The sequence below is a fragment of the Mustela putorius genome, unplaced genomic scaffold, assembly GCF_011764305.1.
Source record: "Mustela putorius furo isolate JIRA1106 unplaced genomic scaffold, ASM1176430v1.1 tig00003853_pilon_pilon_pilon, whole genome shotgun sequence".
Classification (NCBI taxonomy): Eukaryota; Metazoa; Chordata; class Mammalia; order Carnivora; family Mustelidae; genus Mustela; species Mustela putorius.
Window position 1 is genome coordinate 16,454,042 of NW_025422005.1, and position 22,832 is coordinate 16,476,873.

Genomic DNA, 22,832 nt, shown 5'->3' on the forward strand with positions numbered 1-22,832 from the left:
ATGAGGACCAAGATCTGTGATTACTGGATGAGGCCCAGAGGCACCAACCTGGTTTCTCATCCCTGCTCCACCAATGGCCCGCTCTGTGACCTTGGGGAAGTCATCGAGCCTCTCTGAACCTTGGTGTCTTTACATGGGAAGTAGCCAGAATGATGCTTCTTTCACAGAATTGTGAGGATTAAATGAATTAATGGATATGAAAGTGCTTCCTAAAAATATTTAATAATAGCCAACTCTTCTCTATAGACAATTATATAACACAATTATTCAGTGTTTTCTATCCCCCGACTACTATACTAAGCCCTTTAAAAAGATTCTCATTTAATCCTTGCAGTCCCCTTATGAGATAGGTACTGTTTATTGGTTCCATTGTAGATATGAAAAAAAGTGAAACACAGAGAGGTTAAGTAATTTCCCCAAGGGCACACAGCTATATCAATAGTGCGGTTGATCCTCAGTTCAAACTCATAAACTCAGTTCAAGTTCATAACATCATTAAACTGATCCTCAGTTCAAACGCATAAAGCAGCTTATTTGTGACTGTTATTACCAGCAGATCCAGAACTCAAACCAAAGATCTCGGAATGTCTGGTTCCTCCTCCCTCCTTCATCCTGAATGTCCCCTCTGGGTTCAGGACAGCACGTAGTAGCCCTGGCAGTCGTAAGTTATCCAAACAACAGCCCAGTATTTTCTGGAGACTCGGACTGCAGAGATCCTCAGCCAGCTTCAGTGCAGCAAATATCCCGTCCTGGGAGCTGGGCCTGGAGCTTCCCTTCCATTCCATGTCCACGACATGTCCTGTGTCCCCTTCCATTCCAGGACACAGGATGGGAAGGCATCCAGAAGAAAACAGTAGCCTGGCGGCTGAGAGTGTAGACTCACAGCCACACGACCTGAATTCAGACCCCATGTCTGCCATATCAGCTCTGTCCGTGTCATCTTGGGCAGGTTGTCTAACCTTTCTTATCCCCACAGTGTGCTCATCCAAACAATGGGGATAATATTAGGTTGGGCCAAATGAAATTGCCTGCTTTGTAGGTCAGCAACAGTTAAATACTAACAATTTCATAAGGCTCAGCCTAATAATAGCATTTCCCAGGTAGGGTTGTCGGGAGGGTTAATTGGATAGGTATCTATAAAGTACCCAGACCAGGGCCTGGGGCCTGGCAAACCCACAAGGAATTGTGAGCAGATTGTGATATGAACGGTGAGATGAAACCAGAGGGTCACAGAAGCAGGGACAACTCAGAGCCATGGATCCAATCAGTGTTTATTAAGCATCTACTAAATACCACCTTCACACACATACTCCAGAGAAAACATTCTAGAGCAAGAGCTCATAACTTGGGGTTCACAGACCCCCAAGAGCTTCAAGGGCCCATGAACATTCCAAAATTATATGCTGAATCTGGGAGTGTGACACACACATGAATAATTTGTTTCATAGAAATTCTTAGCTTCATAGCTAAGAATTCATAGCTTCTGTCAAGTTCTCAAAGTCATCCATGACCCCGAACGGGCGGAAAGAGAAGAGGACAGTCCAGTAGGCAATGCTGTTACTCTTTCAATACGCATTTCATGAGCATCCTCTATGTGCCGGGTTCTAGGATTTAGCATGAACTAGACAGACGTGGCCTCTGTCCCCCTGAGGGAGAGAGTGGAAAGCAAGTCCGCACAGGCAGCAGAGTGGTCCAGAAAGGGGAGCCAGGAGGCTGTGGGCATGCGTATGGGAGACTTAGTACAAGGTAGGAGAGCCATATAGACATCAGGGCCGTACAAGTGGCTGTAGAGACAGGGCTTCAGAGCCTAAAGAGAGAGCATGGATCTCCACTGTAAGGATCCAGGCAGGTTTCACAGAGGAGGTGACATTTGATCTGGACACAGAGAGGAAGAGAAGGGCATTCATTGCAGGTGGAGGTAACCCCACGAACAAAGCACAAAAGCCAGAAATTATAAGGTGTGTCTGGGATCTCTGGACCAATAATTCTTTTTGGTGGCATATAGAGGGGCAGGGACCTATAGCTGGGGACCAGCACGGAGGGCTTGGAATGCCAGGTGAAGACACTTGCCTTAACTCTTGCAAACAATGGAGAGCCCTCCTGGGCAAGGGTCGGGGATGGCATCTGAACAGTTGGCAGTGCCTGAGTCAGCTTTGAGTTCCTGCTGTGCTTCTCCTCAGTTCCCGGGGCTCCCGGGGCTGACCCATTCCTGTCCTCCCTCTGCAGCTGGCCTGACAGAAAGGGCTTCCCCCAGTCCTATTGGAGGGAGGCTGAAAGTCAGTCACCGAGACCCACAGAGCCCTGAGTTTGAGCCAGAAAAGGAGCTTCTCCCAGGAACTGATGTCCCTGCTCTGGGGAGCACTGATTGGGAGTTGTGGCTGAACAGTCCAGGAGGAAGAGGCCTGGGCCAGATCTAGTTGGACTGCACACAGGAGGCCATGAGTCTGATGATTAACACTATGGCCCTTGGCTCAGGTCTGACAGACCTGGGTTCAAGTCCTAGCTGTGCCATTTGCTAGCTATGTGGCCTTGGGCAGATCACTTAGACTTTCTTTCTGAGCTGCCGTTCCCCCATGCATGAATTGATGCATGATTCCCTTCCCCCAAGAGTTGTTGGGTGTGGATGAGATAATGCATACCGAGAGCCTGACGCAGTGTTGGGCACAAGGGCTCGACCAGGGGTAGCTGCAATCATTCTTTTATCTCAATCGCCTGGATTCTGCTCAGCTCTGTAGACACTGAGTGTCTATTGCATGAAGAGCTTTATTCGAGCCCCACATTGGGGGTGGAGATTACTTAAAAATAAAACCTTTTGAATAAATAAATTAAATGATGGGCTAGACAAACACACACATAAAAAATCCAGAATAAATCTAATGTATCAGAATGGCAGTTGGCAGACTTTTCTGTAAAGGACAGGAGAGTAAATATTTTAAGTTTTGATAGCTGTGTGGTCCTATTGTATCTATTCAATTCAGTCGCCGGAGTGTGAAAACAGCCACAGGCAAAGGAATGCTGGAAGTTGTGTTCCAATAAAACTTCATTTAGCAAATGGTCAGTGGGCCGGTTTGCCAACACATGTGTTAAAGGTTCCAACCTTAGATTCTTGGAATGTCTGAAACAGACACTGAGAGTGGTCAACTAACATGTCCAAGGTCACACAGCTGAGCAGGGTTGGTGGCCCCACTCACCAACCAGTTAAGCCTTACTCCAGTCAAGCCCAGGAGCTCCAGCTCCCTACTCCTAGAGCTACTGCCTCCAAAGTCATGGCTCCTGGAGCAATAAGAGAATGTGGGCAGGGAGCTGGGGAAGCCAGAGGGAGGCCTGGACAGCGGAAGACCAGTTACCTCGGAGGGAGAAGGTGGGATGGATCATCCTTCCCTTCCTTCCAAGTGTTTTGCTGGCTCAGTGCTAGGGTCAGAATTAGGTGTTTGGCATCCAAGTCTTTGGTGTTTGGCACCCTTAATTTCTGCACCAAATAAAAAAGTACATCAAATCAAGAGTCACATTAATTTGCCGCATGTCCTGCCTTATGTTGACCACCAGGGAATTTGAGATCTAGAAGGATTTAAGACCTAGCTCATGAGGGACTTGGGAAGTGGCCCCAGAAACCATGGGTCCTCAGACCCTGGTGAATGGGCAGCCCATCCAGGCTCTGGGGCCTGCCTAGGAGAGCTGAGATAGCCAGGAATTTTCCTAAGGGAGAGGATGCTTTAATTAGGCCTAAAAAGACAGAGAGGTCTCTCCAGCAGACACCCAAGAACATGGGCTATTGCCTACTCTTTCTGTATTTTTGTTCCAAATCTCTCTCTCTTCCTTCTTGACTTCCTTTTTCTTTGCTTTGCACCCCTAATTCTCTAACACAAGAGTGACAAACCTATCTATCCTTTTATGCCCACACCCATAACAGACATTGTTAATCAATCCTGACAATCCTTTAGCTCCTTCGGGAAGACATTACTAATCATTTAGAGTTGGAACAAGAGCTTGAACCTATTTCTTCTCCTGCTAAGCTCTCTGTTCTCACCCTTCTACTTAGCTCAATTTCCATCTGCTCACTGAAGCCCAGAGAGGCCAAGTGATTTGCAAAGGGTTGCCCAGTTCTTATGGGGCTGCACGGGTGTGTATTTCCCTCCACAGAGAGACTAGTGCTAGCCTTTCTGTCTGTCCACATCTTGAGTCTGTGCATGTGACCAAGGCTGGTCTTATCCCTTAGTGACCCCAGGCATGAAGATCTACATCGACCCTTTCACCTATGAGGACCCCAATGAGGCAGTGCGGGAGTTTGCCAAGGAAATTGACATCTCCTGTGTCAAAATTGAGCAGGTGATTGGAGCAGGTAGGTGTCTGGGGCTCTCCCAGGTACCATGGCCTCAGCCATGAGTGGGGAGTACTCTTGGGGCAGAGGGTAGGATGTGGGGCAGGAACTTCAGAGGATCCTCTAAGACCTGAAGGTTCACAATACCAAAGGTAGAAAAGTCCTCAAAGGTCACCCAGTAAAATCACCTCATCAACATATGAGGAATCTGAGGCACAGGGCTGGGAAGGAGCTTACCCATCATGTCAGAGATTGACCTAGGTCTAGAACCCCCTTCTCTGGACTCAGTCTAGTCCTTTGTCCTTCCCACCATTCATCCAGGTCCCTTTCTCCATCTTCCCAGGTTCCCCTACAGCCTTGCCCCATGCCCAGCCAAATACCATGGGACAGCTGTGAAGAGCTTACTCTTACACCCAGTGGTGGGTAGGAGCTTTCTGGGCCCCCACATTCTACAAAGGGGTTCTTTGTCTAAGAGGATAAGTTGACCACTGGGGAGAAGAAGCTCCTTCAGGACCCAGAAGTGGAGGTTACAAGGAGTGGGAGGTGGCACTTCCACCTGGCAAGTGACATCCCGCCTCTCTTGGTGTGTGTGTCCCAGGGGAGTTTGGCGAGGTATGCAGTGGCCACCTAAAACTACCGGGCAAGAGAGAGATCTTTGTAGCCATCAAGACGCTCAAGTCAGGCTATACTGAGAAGCAGCGCCGGGACTTCCTGAGTGAGGCCTCCATCATGGGCCAGTTCGACCACCCCAACGTCATCCACCTGGAGGGTGTTGTCACCAAGAGCACGCCTGTGATGATCATCACCGAGTTCATGGAGAACGGCTCCCTGGACTCCTTCCTCCGGGTAGGGGAAATCAAGAGTGCCAGGGGCCTGCAGATGGGGAGGAGAAGGAGCAGTGGACATAGCTTCATGGTGTCAAAGCCTGGTGGGGTCTTGGGAAAGATCTAAGTCAGGAATGGCTTCATGCTGCCTCTTTCCTTTCCCTTACCCATGGCAGGCATTGCTAATCAATCCCAGAACTCTGTCCCACTAAACCAGTAAGCCATCTCAGAATCCTTTTCATTCTAGGAAACCACAACCAATCAGTCAGAGTTGGCATACAACTGAAATCTGTTGCTGTCTATGCTCTTAGCCAGCCTTCTCATTATGCACAAGAGAAAAGGGAGACTCAAAGACAGGTAGAGTTTGTCTAGGCTTATCTAGAGGGTCAAGGTGAGAGCCAGGACTGAAACCAGGTCTCTTGAACCCTGGTCCAGGGCTTTCACCAGATTTTGGATTTCTCCAAAGCTATATGTGCTGGGGGGTGGAGTCTGGAGCTTAAGGTCAAGAGAGGAAGGTTTTCAGACCCCCCCACTCGCCACCCCCCCGACCCCACGCCAGGAGATCACAGTTAATCAGCTGGACAAAGAGCACAGAAGCATGTTACTAAACTAGCTGCCATTGAGCAAACATTTACTGAGCATCTAGTATGTGCCAGGCACCTTCCATGCACCTTCTCATTTAACTCAGCCCTGGGAGGTGGGTGTAACTTATCCCCATTTTACACCCAGATGGGAAAACAGACTCAAGAAGTCAGGTCACTTGTCCAAGGCTGCACGGTCAGCAAAGGGCAGACCCAGAGTCAGATCAGCTGTATCGACTCTGAAACCTGTGATCTTTTCTCCACCCTGAAACTGGCCTCTCATGGGCCTCTCTAAGCATCTGAATCCTTTCCACAGAGAGCATGAAGCCCAGGTGGCGCGTCCTGCTCTGGTTTCCCGTTGTGTGGATGGTCCAGAGCTCTGGGTCACGCCCTTCCGCTCACTGTGTGTTTCCTCCACTTCTCCCAAAGCAAAACGACGGGCAGTTCACAGTCATCCAGCTGGTAGGCATGCTGCGGGGGATCGCGGCTGGCATGAAGTACCTGGCAGACATGAACTACGTCCACCGCGACCTGGCCGCCCGTAACATCCTGGTCAACAGCAACCTGGTCTGCAAGGTGTCTGACTTCGGGCTCTCACGCTTTCTGGAGGACGACACCTCAGACCCCACGTACACCAGCGCGCTGGTAAGATGGAAACAGAGAGCCCTTTCCGGGGGTGGGGTGGGGGGCGGGGGGCGTGGTACCGGGCAAGAAGGCTTAGGTGTCCCTGTCTCCCTACGATATGTTTTCACCGACTTCTGCTCGTACCAAGCACCATGCTGGGCCCTGGAAACAGAGACACAAACCACCGTCTCTGCCCCCTTGGCACTCACAGGCTGTGCGGGGACACAGATGTGCAGAGAAACATGGAATAAAAAGAGCCATGAGTCAGGGCACCTGTCTGGGGAGGCCAAGAAGGCTTGCTGAGAGGCGGCGATATCTGAGCTGGAAGCTGAAGGGCCAATGAAAGGTGGTCAGATGCCACGTTCTCAAAGCAAGATGAGACTAGAACACAGACTGTAAGCGGGAAGGTGGTGGGCAGTAACGCGGGAGAAGCAGGCAGGGCTGACCCTGGAGAACCTCGATGCCAAGTTCAGGACTCTCTCCTGCTGAAGAGTTCAAAACAGAAGGGCATAAGGCCCAGCCCCTGCCCAAAGAGCTCAGATGGGGGACAAGAAGAGCCAAGCACGCAGGCAAATGATTTGAGTACTGCTCTGTAGGAGAAGTGCCTCCTGGATGGAGAGACACGGGCCACAGGATTAAAAAGAGTGGGCAACTCTTGGGGACGTAGGGAAAGATTTTCAGAAACACTTAAAGGATGAGAAGAGGATTCCAGATGGCAGAGTGAGAAGAGGCATTCCACGCAGGGGGTGGGGGGAACAGCATGTGCAAACTCCCAAGGCCTGAAGCAGCACAGTGAGTTCGAGAAAGAATGAGGTGCTTCATGGGATTGGTACAGCACAGGGCTGAGGGCGAGGAGTAGCATTGAGAGCAGAGGCCACACGGATCAGCCTCCTACCTGTTAACCCTCCTCATTCTGCTCCCCAGGGTGGGAAGATTCCCATCCGCTGGACGGCCCCAGAAGCCATCCAGTACCGGAAGTTCACCTCAGCCAGTGATGTGTGGAGCTATGGAATCGTCATGTGGGAGGTGATGTCCTACGGGGAGCGACCCTACTGGGACATGACCAACCAGGACGTAAGTTTCCAAGGGCCGGGCCCAGCCCAATGTTGAGTGATTCTAATGTCTGTGCAGGATCCCAGACTCTCTGGGGGTCAAGTAGGCAAGACCTACTCATCCACAATTCAGCAAACCTTCAAGATGCATTCACCTTGCGGCCAGCCCCGAATGAGACCATAGCTGTCCCTGAGGTATTTTCCGTGTAACTGAGGGACAAGGCGATTATTCCAGGAACCAGTTGTTATCAGGAACTTTACGAGCAGGTGCTAAATTGGAGAAGGCGGGTGTCGGGTGTCGAGTCCTGCAGGGGTTGAGGCAGGGGCCACGTGAGCAAGATCAGTCAGGAAGTGTTCCCAGGACTTGGAGACATGAGGATGTCGAAGGGGAAGAATAGGCTGTGCAAAGGCCCAGAGGTAGGATGCTGAGGGAGCAGGCTGGGGAACAGTAGGGAGGAAAGATGGTCAGAAAGGTTGATAAGGTTCCATAATGGAGTGTTTGAAAGCCAACCCAGCACATTTGGATTTGCAACAACACAGAACAGGAAGGACTTAAAGAAGCTTCTCGAGCAGGGAGGGTGACCCACAGTCCAGCTGGGAAAGGTGAGTCTGGGCCTGTGGCAGGACAGATTGGAGAGAGGCATTTTTAGCTCCTTTTCCTGGCAGAGGAGTGGGCGGAGCCATGTAGAGCCACGCGGTGGGGTCCGACCCAGGAGACATGTCTCACCTGGAGCAGTAAATGGCACCAAAAACAAGAGTTGTTGTCACCCGGGGGTGAAGGGCCAGAGAGAGGAGTCCTAGGAAAGGAAAAAGTGGTCCACAAGAGGGTCAGCCTGGTAGACATTGAGGCAAAAGGTATCTCAGGGTGTCGGCTTTCCCGGGATTGGGAGAGGGGGCAGGCACGCAGCCCCCAGGTCAGACTGAGGCCACAGATGGTGGGAACCCAGGGGAGGGGCATCCCTGGGGCTGTGTCCAGGAGGCGGAGGCAGGTCAGGTGAGAGGCAGACGCTCTTTATCCCGCCCACCCCACCCCCTCTGGCCCCGTGTCGTCTGCAGGTAATTAACGCCATCGAGCAGGACTACCGGCTGCCGCCCCCCATGGACTGCCCCAGCGCCCTGCACCAGCTCATGCTGGACTGCTGGCAGAAGGACCGCAACCACCGGCCTAAGTTCGGCCAGATCGTCAACACGCTGGACAAAATGATCCGAAACCCCAACAGCCTCAAAGCCATGGCACCCCTCTCCTCTGGGTACGGCTCTGGTCTGGCCTCACCCCCCCTCCCAGTGCGTCTCTGCCCCCGTCCTCAGCCGGCCCTTCCTCTCCCCGAATCCCAACCCCTCCCCAGCCCTGCCCAGGCTCCCCCGGCTGCAGGCAGCTGGGGGTCAAGGAAGGACAGCACAAGCTTCCTTGGGCACTGACCCTGCCTGGTGGTGCAGAGGAGGCCAGGACACAGTAGAGGAGAAGGAAGTGGTAGAGACAGTGAAGGAAGCACTTTTTAAAGCATGGCCGTGGTCAGAGAGGACGGCATTTAAGAAAAAATTATCAGAATCTGGGGTGGTAAACAGGTTGACTGGTCACTGGGCTTCCTTCCTAGCTCCCTTCCTGCTCAAATCTGGACCCTCTGACCTACCTCTGTGTCCTCCCCAGCACTGCCATGCACACGCGTGCACACACTCACAGGCACACTTACACAGTCCTACGCACCGTCAGGCACAAGAACTCATGCTTGTGCTCTCCCAAAATGGTCTCACACACGGATACACACCCATTTGCAGGCCCTCATGCCTACCCTCCCTGCGTGTTCAGAAGTACAGACACAGGGACGCCTTGGTGGCTCAGTTGGTTAAGCAGCTGCCTTTGGCTCAGGCCATGATCCCAGCATCCTGGGATCGAGTCCCACCTCGGGCTCCTTGCTCAGCGGGGAGCCTGCTTTTTCCTCTGCCTCTGCTGCCACTCGGCCTGCCTGTGCTCGCTCTCGCTCTCTCTCTCTGGCAAATAAATAAATAAAATCTTTTAAAAAAAAAAAAGAAGAAGTACAGACACACAGACACAAACAGACGCACGCTCACTCACCGTTCCTGACTCAGCTGGACGAGCGTTATCCCCGGTGATCTGAGGCCTGCCTCCTCCCAGTGGTCCCCAGGCATATGCTCCCTCAGACCTGGGTCACCACCACCTTGCTTGGGTGGCTGCGCCGGACCCCTGTCCCCACCAGCCCTGCACACTCTTTCTCTTTGGGAACCTATCAGAGTTTCTCTGGGGCATCCAGTCAGGGGTGCTCAGGGTCCAGGGCTGGCTTTGTCCAAACACTCTTTGGGCCCAAGTCTTTCACCTGCCAAGTTTTTATGGCCCATAGTTAGCGTTTGTCTCTACCTGTCGCTTCCCACCAGGACCCCATCAGCCACTCCTGGGTCTCCGGATAAAACCCCTCTGAGCTTTGAGCCCCATGAGGGTCACTTCTATCCTGGCTTGCTCCCACGAGCACCGCTAGCCTCGTCTAGACTTTGGAGGTACAACCCACAGTTTCCCAGAGCACACCCAGCCTGGGGAAGGACAGGGGACACAGCGACTCGTAGCACAGTTAGTCCGGCTGAACTCCCCCCCTCCTGATCATCAGAGGCTTGGAGAAGCATCTCGCTCCTCACCACTGTGGGCTGGCCTCCCAGCAGCCTGTTCAGAGGCACCTCTGGACTTCCCAGGGGGCCTCATTGTTGAGTCCTGCACACACACGCCCGCATAGTCACACACAAACGTGTCCCCTTGACATAGGTGCAAATGCACACCCACTCTCATACAGAAATACATACACACACACTCACCTTCGTCCCCACAGATGGATACACAGGTGCAGGTACAAAGCCCGCAGCAGCGCCCCGCGCTCACCCTTGCCCCGCTCCCGGCACCTGCCCTAACCATCTGTCGCCCACCCCCACCCCCAGAATCAACCTGCCGCTGCTGGACCGCACCATCCCCGACTACACCAGCTTTAACACGGTGGACGAGTGGCTGGAGGCCATCAAGATGGGACAATACAAGGAGAGCTTCGCCAACGCCGGCTTCACCTCCTTCGATGTCGTGTCACAGATGATGATGGAGTAAGTGCCCGGCTGTCTCGCCCACCATTACCAGTACTGCTCCCCAGCCATCCCAGCAAGCCGGGGTCTCTGGAGGGCGAGGAGTCACGTTCAGATCAACCCCCAGGTCTGCCCGTGGCCAAGGGCAAGTCAGAACCTCCCTGCGCCCCAGCTGTTTTCTGTAAACCAGAGGTCGTTAGGAAGATCAAAGGGATATACAGTGAGTGTGTACTTCATAAATGCAAGTTCCCCTCCCCTTCCCTGGAGCAGAGGAGACCCCGTGCACCTGAGTGTCCTGACTCCCAGTCCCAGGCTCCTTCCATCCCCACTAGTCAGTCCAGCACCAGCAATCTACCTACTCCGCCCTTCCCTTGCTCTCTCCAGCAGGAAACCCCTGGAGAAGCCCAGGCAGCTCTCCACCCGGCCCAAGGGCTCCCCCACCCCCACATTTCCCTAACACACATGCTTCTCTCCCAAAGGGACATTCTCCGGGTTGGGGTCACCTTGGCTGGCCACCAGAAAAAAATCCTGAACAGTATCCAGGTGATGCGGGCACAGATGAACCAAATCCAGTCTGTGGAGGTTTGACGCTCACCCGCCTCGGCTCACCTCTCCCTCCAGGCCCCCGCCCCCTCCGCCCCACACGCCGGCCCCCTGGTTCTCCGTCCACGTCCACCGCGGGCTCAGCCGCCTGCCAGGAGGCCACGGGCAGCAGGAAGAACCGAGCAGCGCTCCAGCCACGAGACCTCACCAGGAATATGTGAAACTCCAGAAAACAGATCCTGGGAGGGGGCGGGAAATACAAGAAATATTTTTAAAAGAGGATTCTCATAAGGAAAGCGATCATTGTTCTTAGGGAAAAATTTGAAAAAAAAAAAGGGCTTGGGAGATCCACGCGATTAGTCCCAACTGGAGACCAAAAGCAGTTTCTCTCCAATTGCCTCTGGGAAGGCGACCTGGCCAGAGCCAAGAAACACTTTCAGGAAAACCAATGTGAAGGGAGAGACAGGGGCCACCCTTCTCTCCCGACCCTGGGCTGCTCTTCCAGGATTCACTCAACAGCCACAGGCCAGGCAGAGGTGGCCGCCGTCACGGGAACCGTTCCCACTGCCGCTGGGCAAACAGAATTTTTCTGTCTTTGGAGAATATTTCAGAAACTCTGACGAAAAAGACTGGGCTTCTCCTGTCGGCTCCTGGGGCTGAAAGGGGGCTTTTGTCCTCCTCAGTCGGAGAGACCATGGGGACACCGGAAAGGTCAGCCTTCCTGAGGATGACCGGCCCCCCAAGGACTGCCGCGCCACGTCCCTGTCGCGCTGTGCGGTGCCCGGCAGCCCCCGCCTGGAGGCCTGTTGGCTGCGGTGACTGCCATCAGCTACGACTGCCACTGAGAAAGGATTGCTCCTGCATTTGGGTTTGTTTACAGCAATTCGTGGACTCGGGGGTATTTTGGTCAGGGGTGGATTTGGTTTGGGGGGTTTGTTGGGGTTGTTTTTTTTTTTATGACAATGAAGTGACACTTTGACATTTCCTACATTTTGAGGACTTGATCCTTCTCCAAGAAGAAGGTGCTTTCTGCTTACTGACTTAGGCAATACACCAAGGGCGAGATTTTATATGCACATTTCTGGATTTTTTATATGGTTTTCATTGACACTCTTCCCTCCTCCCCCTGCAGAGTGTTTCCCTCCCCTGCTGCCAGGCCTCACCAAAGCCAACTGCCACGGGGCCATCTGGGCCATGCAGAGACCGAGTGAGGATGAGGGGCTGGGGTAGAGGAGCCCCCCACCCAGGACTGCTTTGGAAAGCACCAGATTGAGAAGGAAGCAAGCCCTAGGGCTGCAGAACCACACACCTTGTCCACTTCCCCACCCCCCTGCCCCAGTCTGCCCAGTGCTTCCCAGGCAAATAGGCCCCTTTGAGGTTCCCGAGAGCCCTCAGATGGCCAGAGCCGGGTTCTGCCTCTGGGAGCCTGAGCCGGGCCTCAGATCATTCACTGTGATATCCCAGCTCTCCAGAGTGTCACCCTCAGAGGCGTGTCCTTTCCTCCCCTGAGGGGAAAGTGTATGGTTTCTCTCCGACCCCCCTTTGCCCAAAGTCTGAAGGTCTTAGCCGGGCTGGCAGGAGAGAACCATCAGCTGTGGGGTCTGGCCACAAAGTCCCTCCTGTGGGCAAACGCAGGCACCTGAGCGGAACAATCGGTTAGTGAATTGAATGGAAATAAACATTTTAGTTATAAAACGACCCCTGTTCTCTGTAAGTTCCAAGAGAGACTCTGGCACCCTGGGACATGTCAAGTGACCCATGATGCTCTTCTAAGGGACCCTTCCTTCCTCGGGCTTCTAGAAGGCCCAAGGCTGAGAAAACGGATGAAGGACACCGAAGGTCCACGTGACCTCTCTGACTCTGGCTTGGCAAAGGCACAGGCAACAAAAGAAGCAGGTTGAAAGTGGCTCAGAATTCAGCGTCGGATGCCCTGCAAATTAGGGTGAGCCTCTACGGGAAGCATCAGGGCCAGGGAGTAGACAGGGGTGCCCTCGGCCCTCCTGGGCCAGAGGAAGGGGGTCAGGGTGTTACGTAAGCTGTGACTGTGGTAGTGTGAGGGTCCCGGAGTACCCATGGACCCCTCCAGCCAAAGCTGCAAGTAAGATCAGCTTATCCCGGTCAAGGCTAATCTCTGCAAATGCGCTCCTACGCACACGCCATCCGGAATCTTTGTGTGGAAGGAGGAGGCCGGAAGGCGTATGTGCTGTGGATTTCAAGTCCAGGTGGGGAGGGAGAGGCAGAGGCTCCACATCTCAGACCTTCCCGCTTTGTCCATGGGAAGGATCCTGGCCGCAGGTGGCCCCGGGGGGTGGGGGGGCAGCCTGAACCAGCCTGTCGTCTGTCACTCACCTGTTCTCCAGAACCCAAGATGCAAGGGGAAGGAAGGGATTAAGAGGGGAGCAGGGGCCCCTGGGGGGCAACAGCAGAGGGAGCCACAGGGAAGGCATTGGCTGGCTGCCCACGGACTGGCCAGCCTTGGCCCAGCCAGCCACCCTTTGTGCCCCAAAGCTGCCCAGCACGGGTGGCAGCTGTCCTAGCACACAAGGTCACCTTCTGGAGGAGCTGCCCTGATGCTCTCTAGATTAACTCCATCTCCCCAGCCCGCCCCCCACCACTCTGGGACCCCACAGGGGGCTGGCACTCGGTGCTTGCTGTCAGATGGCTTCCTGTCCTAAGCTGCAAGGCTGCTGTCCGCTAGCCAGCTTGTTTGCCCATCCACCCTTAAGGGCAGAGTCCTCCGTGGGCCTGAGCCCCCACGTGCCTGCGTCTCAGAGTGCAGGTGCCACCCAGACTGCAGGGAAACGCGATCACTGGGACCGTCTCGGGTGCAGGCAGATGCCCATCTCTCCCTGCTGCCCCCCACCACCACCTCTTGCTCGCTGCTCCGCAAGGAAGGGCAGGCCCTGCTGCCCACTGGCCTGGGCACACAGCTCTGAGCCTCCCGCTGCCTGGTTACTAATCCTTTCCTGGCTCAACCTCCCCGAGTGCCACCCCCCACCTGCCCAACAGTGTCAGAGGGGTTTCCGGCTGCTCTGCACACAGTTGGTACTGGAGGAAAGAAAGCTGCCTTGTAAACACGGGCCAGGACACCATGGAAATGGGGACCAGCTGCTCTCAGAGGGTGTGACAGGCAGATTTATGGAGGGCTAGGCTGGTAGTCCTCCTGCCCCAAACTCCCCCACCCCCAGGGTGGGGTTATTGTTGATCATCAGGCTTCTTCCTGGGGGATGATGTTCAAAATTTCTATCACCTGGTAAGATGTGGGCAGATCATTCAGAATAGAGAATGGTCTTAGTGCTAGACCCAGAGGCCTCGGAACGGGGGCTGGGTGGCGAGGGCAGTCGGGGACACTTCAGGGACCGGCATGGTGCTGTTTGCTAACCAGCGGTACCTCCCGCTCAGATGGCATCGGCCGGCCTTTTCCCTGCATTTCTGCTTGGTCTCCATGCTGTCACCTCTCAGGGAGCTCTCTGCCACCCCCTTGTGTGCAGCCACTAGCCTTGCATCCTCTTAGATCAGGGTTTCCTCCCCGAAGACTGGGAGGTCCTGCGCTCTCCCAGCCAGCCCTTCCTTCCTCTGCCCTGAAGCTCAGGAAGGTCCCAGGGTCCAGACCACCGCCCACCCCACTGCTGGGCCCTCAGTCACTCCTGCCTTTCTCCTGGGCTCCTGTGGTTCCCAGACTGTACTAAAGGCGAGAAGATTCTTGCCGGAGGAAAGAATGTAAATGCATTCAAAGGACAGGATGCCCAGTGTGCTAGGGAAAATGCATCCTGACCCCAGAGTGGCAGTGTAGCTCCTGTCACTAACTTGAGATATGGATCTGGGTGAGTCATTTGTCCTCACTGAGGCTCAGTCTCCCATCTGTGAAATGAGAAGATTGGGCTGGGTGTGTCAGGCATGCAAAACACTTGGTATATCACAGTACTGTGAGGAGGGACTATTTCCTCCCATGGGTAGGGGGAAACTGAGGCTCAGAGAGGGGAAGTGACTTGCTCAGGATTGCACAGCCAGGAAGGGGCAGAGCAGGGCTGTGTTCATCTGTTCCCAATGCCCACTCCCCGTACTCGATTAGAGGACATAAAGCACGCGGTGTCTGAGGCTGGCTGGTAAGTGAAGAGAGAGCTCAAATGGGCTGGGGTTGTCAGGGAGGGCTTCATGGAGGAGGCTGTCTTGAAAATGACAGAAGCTGAGAGAGAGGTCATTCCAGGTGGGAGGTACAATGTAACCAAAGATACAGAGTCCAGAATGGTCCAACCATGAGTTGTGTCTGGATGAGCCACAGGAATGGTGAGAAGTAGGGGTTGATCGAAGAGGCGGGTAAGGTAGCTTAAAAGTGATGCCCAGTCTAGCCACAGCCAGCTCTTGGCCAGAAGAGCAGTGACAGCAGGAGCAGTGGGTCCTAGGAGGAAGAGTCAGTCCAGCCATCGGATGGAGAGCTCCCCCTCAGAACTCCCCCTCTCCTCCTGGAGGAAGAGCCCCCTGGAAAAGCCCTCATTTATTCCAGGAGAACACAAGCCTTGCTGCTTCACTTTCCGTCCTCACTCACTGAGGCAGATAATCCAAAGAGTCACGTCAGCTGCTTGCAACAGCGGGGTTGGATCTGTGCTACCTGATTCTTAATTCAGCTGCATTCGATGGATGCTCGCCCCATTTCTGCCTGGCCTCGCTGCAAGCAGCCGGGCATGACCCGAGTTGAGTAGATATGGGTGGCGGTGGTGGCATAGGAAGGCGGGCCGGTGATCACGGTGGAGCCCTGGGGGCACAGAACGGAGAGCAGGGGTGAGAAGGACCTAGGGCTTGGGTGGGTGGCTTGCACACTTCTTGGGAAGCTCCTCTCGACTCTGGGAGGCCTGGCCCTGCTGAGATGAGCCAGACACACTGGAAGGGTCTGTCTGGGGTCCTGCTGCTTTCAGTAGTGTGTTATGCTGGGGCGACCCAGAGGGAGGTTAGGGAGCTGCACTATACATGCCTAGACCACTTGCTGGCCTTGACCCAGCCTCCTGTGAAATGGCTCCTGCCGTAATACTTAGCATGAAGAGCGGCCTTGGAGCTGGCCAGTGACTTGGCCTCTGCTGTGTGACACAGGAAGGCTCAGGGACGCTGCTGTGAGAGTCTTGCCTCAGGAGTTTGACGCCACAGACATTGCACTGATGCTGCTCCATACGCCAGGCCCCCCGTGTGGGGCTCTTACCAGTGTTACCAACCCCTACTAGTGAGGAAACAGATTCCCACGGGTGATTTCCAGAGCATTCCAAACAAGCCATCTGCCTTTAGTGTTCTCTCCTTCCCGCATCGCGGGTGGATCTCTCAACGCATCGGCCATGGCCCATCTGTATTAGAATCTTCCTCCGGGCCATTTATTCATCTTGTGGATTCCTGGGCTGCACCGTGACCCCCTGAGTCAGAATCCCCAAGGCCACCCCCAGGGGCATCTACTTTTAACAAACTGCTCCAGGAGATTCCTCCAGATACGGAAATCTCTTCACTTCTCCCACGACAACCTATGCCCTGATGTCTGCCGGGAGGGAGGGTCTGGCTTAGACAGGGATTTGCAAAAAGCAAGACATCGTCAGATAAGATGTCTGAACTCAGACATGGATTAGGACCCATGAAGGGGGTGGGGGAGCTGAGCTGACCCTCAGGAATGTGTTCAGACTGAGCTAAGCTTTCAGGAAAGTTAGACCCCCAGACCCCGCATCTCTCTGAGTTTAGCTTCACAGCATGAAGGCTGCCGTGGGAAAGCTGATATAGTAAGAAGAAATGGGAACTTAATACTTCACGGGGGCCCACCAGCCCACCCAGAGCCACCCTATGGAGACCCCGCGGCTCCCAAGGCTATAATCCAGGCCTGTTCACTCAATACCTGGCCGGGTGGGCCAGGCGAAGTCAGTGCAGGTCTTCCAGCTAGGCCTGGAGGGTCCTATATGCTGCCCCCTTCGAACTCTCCTGCCCAGACCCAGACATGGCTTTCATGGGAGGGAGAAGAGCAAGGGAAGGACCCTGCCTCGGGGCCTCACAGCCTCTGCTGGAGGAGGGGGACGAACAAGGGAGGAGGTCAGAGCCAGGCCACGCACACTGGGGACCCCGCTGAGGCTGTAAGGGTCCAGGCTAACATTCCACAAAGGAAAAGACTCCGAGATTTTAAGATTGCAAGCCCTGTAATTCTAACAGAAGGATTTCATATTTTTCAGATTCAATCACCATGTGATTTGAGACTGATAGCTCTTAAAACTTAAAACCTAAAACTTTAGGGCCCATCATGGGTCCCTAAAGCTCAGGGGTCACAAAGAGAATGAAAGACACTGAGAAAAACAGCTAAACTCAAATACTAGGAAAGCTCCATTCTGTGAGTCAGAGAGGTACCCTCACGAGGACCTGGGACCCTTTCTTTTGAGTGTGATGTTGAATTTCTGTCCTGGGAAAGTAATAGAAATACTTCTGGTACCCCAGCTGAGCAAAGCCCACAGGTGGGCTGTAGTGCCTACTAGCTGGTAGACAGGACAGGCCAGCTCAGAAGCCAAGAGGGGACCCCCATGGGCTCCATTTGGGAAGAGACTTATTTGGGGTGGAAGGTGCAGGAAACTTAGTTTCCTCAAGTTTGTTGAGGAAACTACCCCAAGTCCACCACCTTTCCTTTCAGCGCCGGAGTCTTGACACTGGGCAACCACGGAGTCTTGCTATGAACCCCAGAGCCAGGTGCCCTGCCATGAACCCTTGGGATGCAATGTCCATGGCCACACAAGCCCCTACCTGATTCTAAGGACCCCTTCACCTTTCCAGTGAGGCCACTGCCTATAGGATCTGGCAGACCAGGGAGGTGCCTATGGATTGGTAAGAACTAGTGGTCAGTCTGGCTGTGCTCCCTTCTGTGGACGGGACTCCAGTGAGCAGGGGGCATGAACTTGGGCAGGGCACATCTCTTTGGATTCCAGAGAAGAGTAATTACTGGTGGATCCTACCCAGCCCCGAATCCTAATCATAGCTGCTATGTCTTGAGTGCCAACAATCTGCCAGGAAATGCTCTTAACTTTTGATACACATCGTGTTGCTTAACCCTCACGTGGCTCTGTGAGACAGGTACAATTAGAATTCCCACTCCACAGACTAGGAGACTCAGAGATGGGCGCGGTGGCCCTTCTAGGTTACATAGTAGCCAGTGGTCTCTGACCACAGTACCTGCTCTCATAAACACTGCTATCTGCTGCTACCAGTGGCCCCTACTCAGCCCCACTCCCCATCAGACCCTTTGCCAATCAAACCCTAGATCTCCAGGAGGCACTCTGTTCAGGGCACACTTTCTTTGACCTTGGCCTCCTAGAGCCACTGTCAGAGCCATGGGCAGTGGAGGTGAGGACCTGGATTCCCCCCTCCTCATGCCAGGTGTTTACTTGAGCCTGTGCTATGCAGGCCAGATCTCCCATCTGGAGGCCAGGGGGCCTGTCAGGGTTTCACAGAACCCTGTTTCCTTTGGTCGTGAACGTGGGTTTTTCTGACAATGCTGGGGGGTTGGGAGGCAATGCGGCTGGGGTTCCGAGGGCTGTGGGTCAGACCTGGCTCTTCCAGACCCCCACTGCTGTGACCAAGGAAATCTCACCAGCTGTGTCCATGAGCAACCCTGACCCTGTTACTCCAATGCCTTTGTAGGAGTATTTTTAACAGAAGCTTTTTTTTTTTTTCCCCAAAATAAATGTGAATTGTAAAAATTATCGCCTGGACTTGTGGTTTGTGGTAGTTTCTTTTTTTTTTTCTACTCAGGTTCCCTGGGGAAGGAGTGGGTGCTCCTAAAGGATCCTAAAAGATCCTAAAGGATCTCCATGGGGTCCTGAAGCATGACTAGGAGTTTTTCAGGGCTAAGAATAGAGCCAAGGCTAGGACTGGGATTGGCAGTGGGGTGGGATTTGGCCTGAGCTGGGGTTGGGTGTGGAATCGGAGCAATACAGAGAATATTCAGTCATGTGTGATATTTTGAGCTCTGCTGTCTGGGGTCCTAGCCTCAGAATCGCAACTCTGCCATCTGTCAGTTCCGTATCCTTGGAGAGGTCATATGATTGCTCTAAGCCTCATTTCCACGTCTGTAAAATGGGGCAATAATACCGAACACTAGAGGGTAGATAAGGAGTGAATGAGATGAGCATAGCAAGTCCTTCGTACTCACAGATGTCAGCGCTTGGTATTTTGCTGAGCAGAAAGCAAGGTCCGTGTCTGTCATATGTTCTGCAGGACAAGGCCTGACCCATAGTAGAGTCTCCATAAACATTTGTCAAATAAATGTCAGTTGAAGTTCTGTTTGGTAAAAAAAAAAAAAAAGCTTGGAGAGATTCAAAGAGGGTTCATGGTCAAATCCACTAGGCAAATTCTGGACTTCAACAAGTTGCCCAGATTTCTTTACTTCAGGATACTGAAGAGCCTTGAGTATGCTAAAGAGCATGTCCAAAATGGTGTAATCGGGCCACCTAGGTGGCTCAGTCGGTTAAGCATCTGACTCCTGCATTGGGATCAGGTCACGATCTCAGGGTCGTGAGATGGAGCCCTGTGTCGGGCTCTGCGCTCGCTGGAGGGTCTGCTGGAGATTCTCTCCCTCCTCCTGCTCTAAAATAAATAAACAAATCTTAAAAAAAAAAAAAAAAGTGTTCTCATTTGCTGCATTTGCCATTCTAAAGAGAGCATCTCATGAGACCTGTTTCCCTGGGAGCAGATTTGGAGAAGTAAACCAGCTCTTGGGTAATGCTCTGGGGGTTAGAGGTAGAGCAGGGCTGGGGCTGAAGTCAGGCCTAGGAACAATGTGGGGTAGCAAGTCAGAGAAGATGGGATCTAGGAGGCTGTCTTTTCATTCATTCATTCAATATTTATTCATGCATTCAAAAAGTACTTACTGTATTCCCCCTCCACAAAAGGTGCTTTATGAGATGTCATGGGAGACACAGAAATGACCCACGCGTGCAGCTCACCCTGGAGAGTTTCTCAGGGCATTTGTACCACCTCAAGGCATGTGAACTGGCACCCACAGGGTGACAGACGCGAGGCTGGTGTAGTAATTTACACACATGCCCTCACTTACAGAAGTCCCCTGTCAGTGGAGGAAACCAGTAAGTACTCAGGTCCTTACAACATGCCTAGGAGTTCTCCTGGAAGCTAAGGATAAACCATTCCATGTAGAGGGAACAGCAGATGCAAAGGTATGATGTCAACATGGAGGTGTTTTGTGAATTACCATGTAAGTAATGCAAATACAAACATGACTACCATATTAAACAATAATAATTGTTTCTTTTTTTAGTATTTTTTAATTTTATATTTCTTTTTTTAGTATTTTTTTAACATATAATGTATTATTTGCCCCAGGGTTACAGGTCTGTGACTCATCAGGGTTACACATTTCACAGCACTTACCATAGCACATACCCTCCCCAGTGTCCATAACCCAACCACCCTCTACCTAACCCCGCACCCCCGAGCAACCCTGTTTGTTTTGTGAGATTAAGAGTCTCTTTATGGTTTGTCTCCCTCCTGATCCCATCTTCTTTCATTTTTTTCCTTCCCTACTCCCCAAACCCTCCACCCTGCCTCTCAAATTCCTCATATCAGAGAGGTCATATGATAATTATCTTTCTCTGATTGACTTATTTCGCTCAGCATAATACCCTCTAGTTCCATCCACATCGTTGCAAATGGCAAGATTTCATTTCTTTTGATGGCTGCATAGTATTCCATTGTATGTATGTATGTATATATATATACATACATATATATGTATACATACATATACGTATATATATGTATACATATATATGTATATATGTAATACGTATATGTATGTATACATATATATGTATGTATATGTATATACACATATGCACATACATATGTGTATGTGTATATATATGTGTGTGTGTATAAATAAATAAATATATATATATATATATATATATATATCACATATTCTTTATCCATTCATCTGTTGATGGATATCTAGGTTCTTTCCATAGTTTGGCTATTGTGGACATTGCTGCTATAAACTTTGGGGTGCATGTGACCCTTCTGATCACTACATTTGTATCTTTGGGGTAAATACACAGTAGTGCGATCGCTGGGTCATAGGGTAGCTCTATTTTCAACTTTTTGAGGAACCTCCATGCTGTTTTCCAGAGCGGCTGCACCAGCTTGCATTCCCACCAACAGTGTAGGAGGGTTCCTCTTTCTCCACATCCTTGCCAACATCTGTTGTTTCCTGACTTGTTAATTTTAGCCATTCTGACTGGTGTGAAGTGTTATCTCATTGTGGTTTTGATTTGTATTTCCCTGATGCCGAGTGATGTGGAGCACTTTTTCATGTGTCTGTTGGCCATCTGGATGTCTTCTTTGCAAGAATGTCTGTTCATGTCTTCTGCCCATTTCTTGATTGGATTATTTCTTCTTTGGGTGTTGAGTTTGATAAGTTCTTTATAGATTTTGGATACTAGCCCTTTATCTGCTATGTCATTTGTGAATATCTTCTCCCATTCTATCAGTTGTCTTTTGGTTTTGTTGACTGTTCCCTTTTCTGTGTAAAAGCTTTTGGTCTTGATGGAGTCCCAATAGTTCATTTTTGCCCTTGCTTCCCTTGCCTTGGTGATGTTTCTAAGAAGAATTTGCTGCACCTGAGGTTGAAGAAGTTGCTGCCTGTGTTCTCCTCAAGGATTTTGATGGATTGCTATGTCAAATTGAGGTCTTTCATCCATTTTGAGTCTACTTTTGTGTGTGGTGTAAGGAAATGGCCCAGTTTCATTCTTCTGCATGTGGCTGTACAATTTTCCCAACACTGAAGAGTCTGTCTTTTTTCTATTGGACATTCTTTCCTGCTTTGTCGAAGATTAGTTGACCGTAGAGTTGAGGGTCTATTTCTGGGATATCTGTTCTATTCCATTGATTATGTGTCTGTTTTTATGCCAGTACCATACTGTGTTGATGATGACAGCTTTGTAATAGAGCTTGAAGTCTGGAATTGTGATGTCACCAATAATAAGTGATTCTTTATACCCATTTGTACTTACAGACTGTGAGCTGCCATCTCGTATCAGGGGCTTAGGGGTACTGGGTGAAGGAGATTCTGAGAGCACACAGTGAGGCCAGTTAGGTCACACAGCACCCATGGACACACAGCACAGTTAGAGCCTGGCATGCAAACCTTGGCCCCTCCTTCAACAGCCTGGGGCCTCTGACAGCTTCTGTCTGTCCTAGGCCAGTTCCTCTGAGAAGTCTGGATCCTCTTCCCACTTCCACCTGCCCCAGTCCCTGGTCCATCCTGGGCTCCCCGTAGACTCTCCTGCCTATTCCAAGATCCAACATAAGCTCATGAGGGCTTGCTCCAACTCAGGGACACTGACCTGGGTCTCCTGCTCCATCCCCACCAGCTCCCTCACCAAACCCATGTTCCTCTCAACCTTCCTCTTTCCCACCCAGGGAACAGCCGGAACCTGTCTTTGCCCCTCCTGGCTCTAAACAGGCATCCACAATCTCGGTCATTTCACAGGGACAGAGAGGTCCCTGTAACAAAAAGATGCCATCAAGGAGAAAAGAGAAACAGTGAAAGAGATTTCTCCCATAGACTCTCACTAGGTTTGGCATCATAGCCATGGAACCCCCTCCCCCCACACCAGGTGGGACTGTAGCAAGGGTCCACCCCCACCTTCACCTCCTCCCCCAACCCCCACCAATCCCATCAGACTAAAGTGTCTGCCTGGACCAACCCTGCTGGAGAATCCTAATGACTCAGCACACGGAGTCCTGGGCCAGTAGCACCCCTTGCCCGCCCCCATCCTCTGCTGACCCTTCTTCC

The 22,832-nt window shown here is 52.1% G+C and overlaps 1 protein-coding gene across 3 annotated transcripts in view; it reads left to right on the top strand.

Annotated features, from left to right (window-relative positions):
• EPHB2 (EPH receptor B2) overlaps positions 1 to 12,712 on the top strand; it is a 183,409-nt gene extending 170,697 nt beyond the window's left edge. For all 3 annotated transcript variants that reach the window (XM_045063934.1, XM_045063932.1, XM_045063933.1), the window contains exons 10-16: positions 4,217 to 4,339; positions 4,917 to 5,164; positions 6,153 to 6,368; positions 7,272 to 7,421; positions 8,456 to 8,649; positions 10,340 to 10,495; positions 10,954 to 12,712. In XM_045063934.1, the coding sequence (XP_044919869.1) occupies positions 4,217 to 4,339; positions 4,917 to 5,164; positions 6,153 to 6,368; positions 7,272 to 7,421; positions 8,456 to 8,649; positions 10,340 to 10,495; positions 10,954 to 11,062 (1,196 nt within the window). In that variant the 3' untranslated portion in view covers positions 11,063 to 12,712. The remainder of the gene's footprint in view (positions 1 to 4,216; positions 4,340 to 4,916; positions 5,165 to 6,152; positions 6,369 to 7,271; positions 7,422 to 8,455; positions 8,650 to 10,339; positions 10,496 to 10,953) is intronic.
• Positions 12,713 to 22,832: the final 10,120 nt, after the last annotated feature.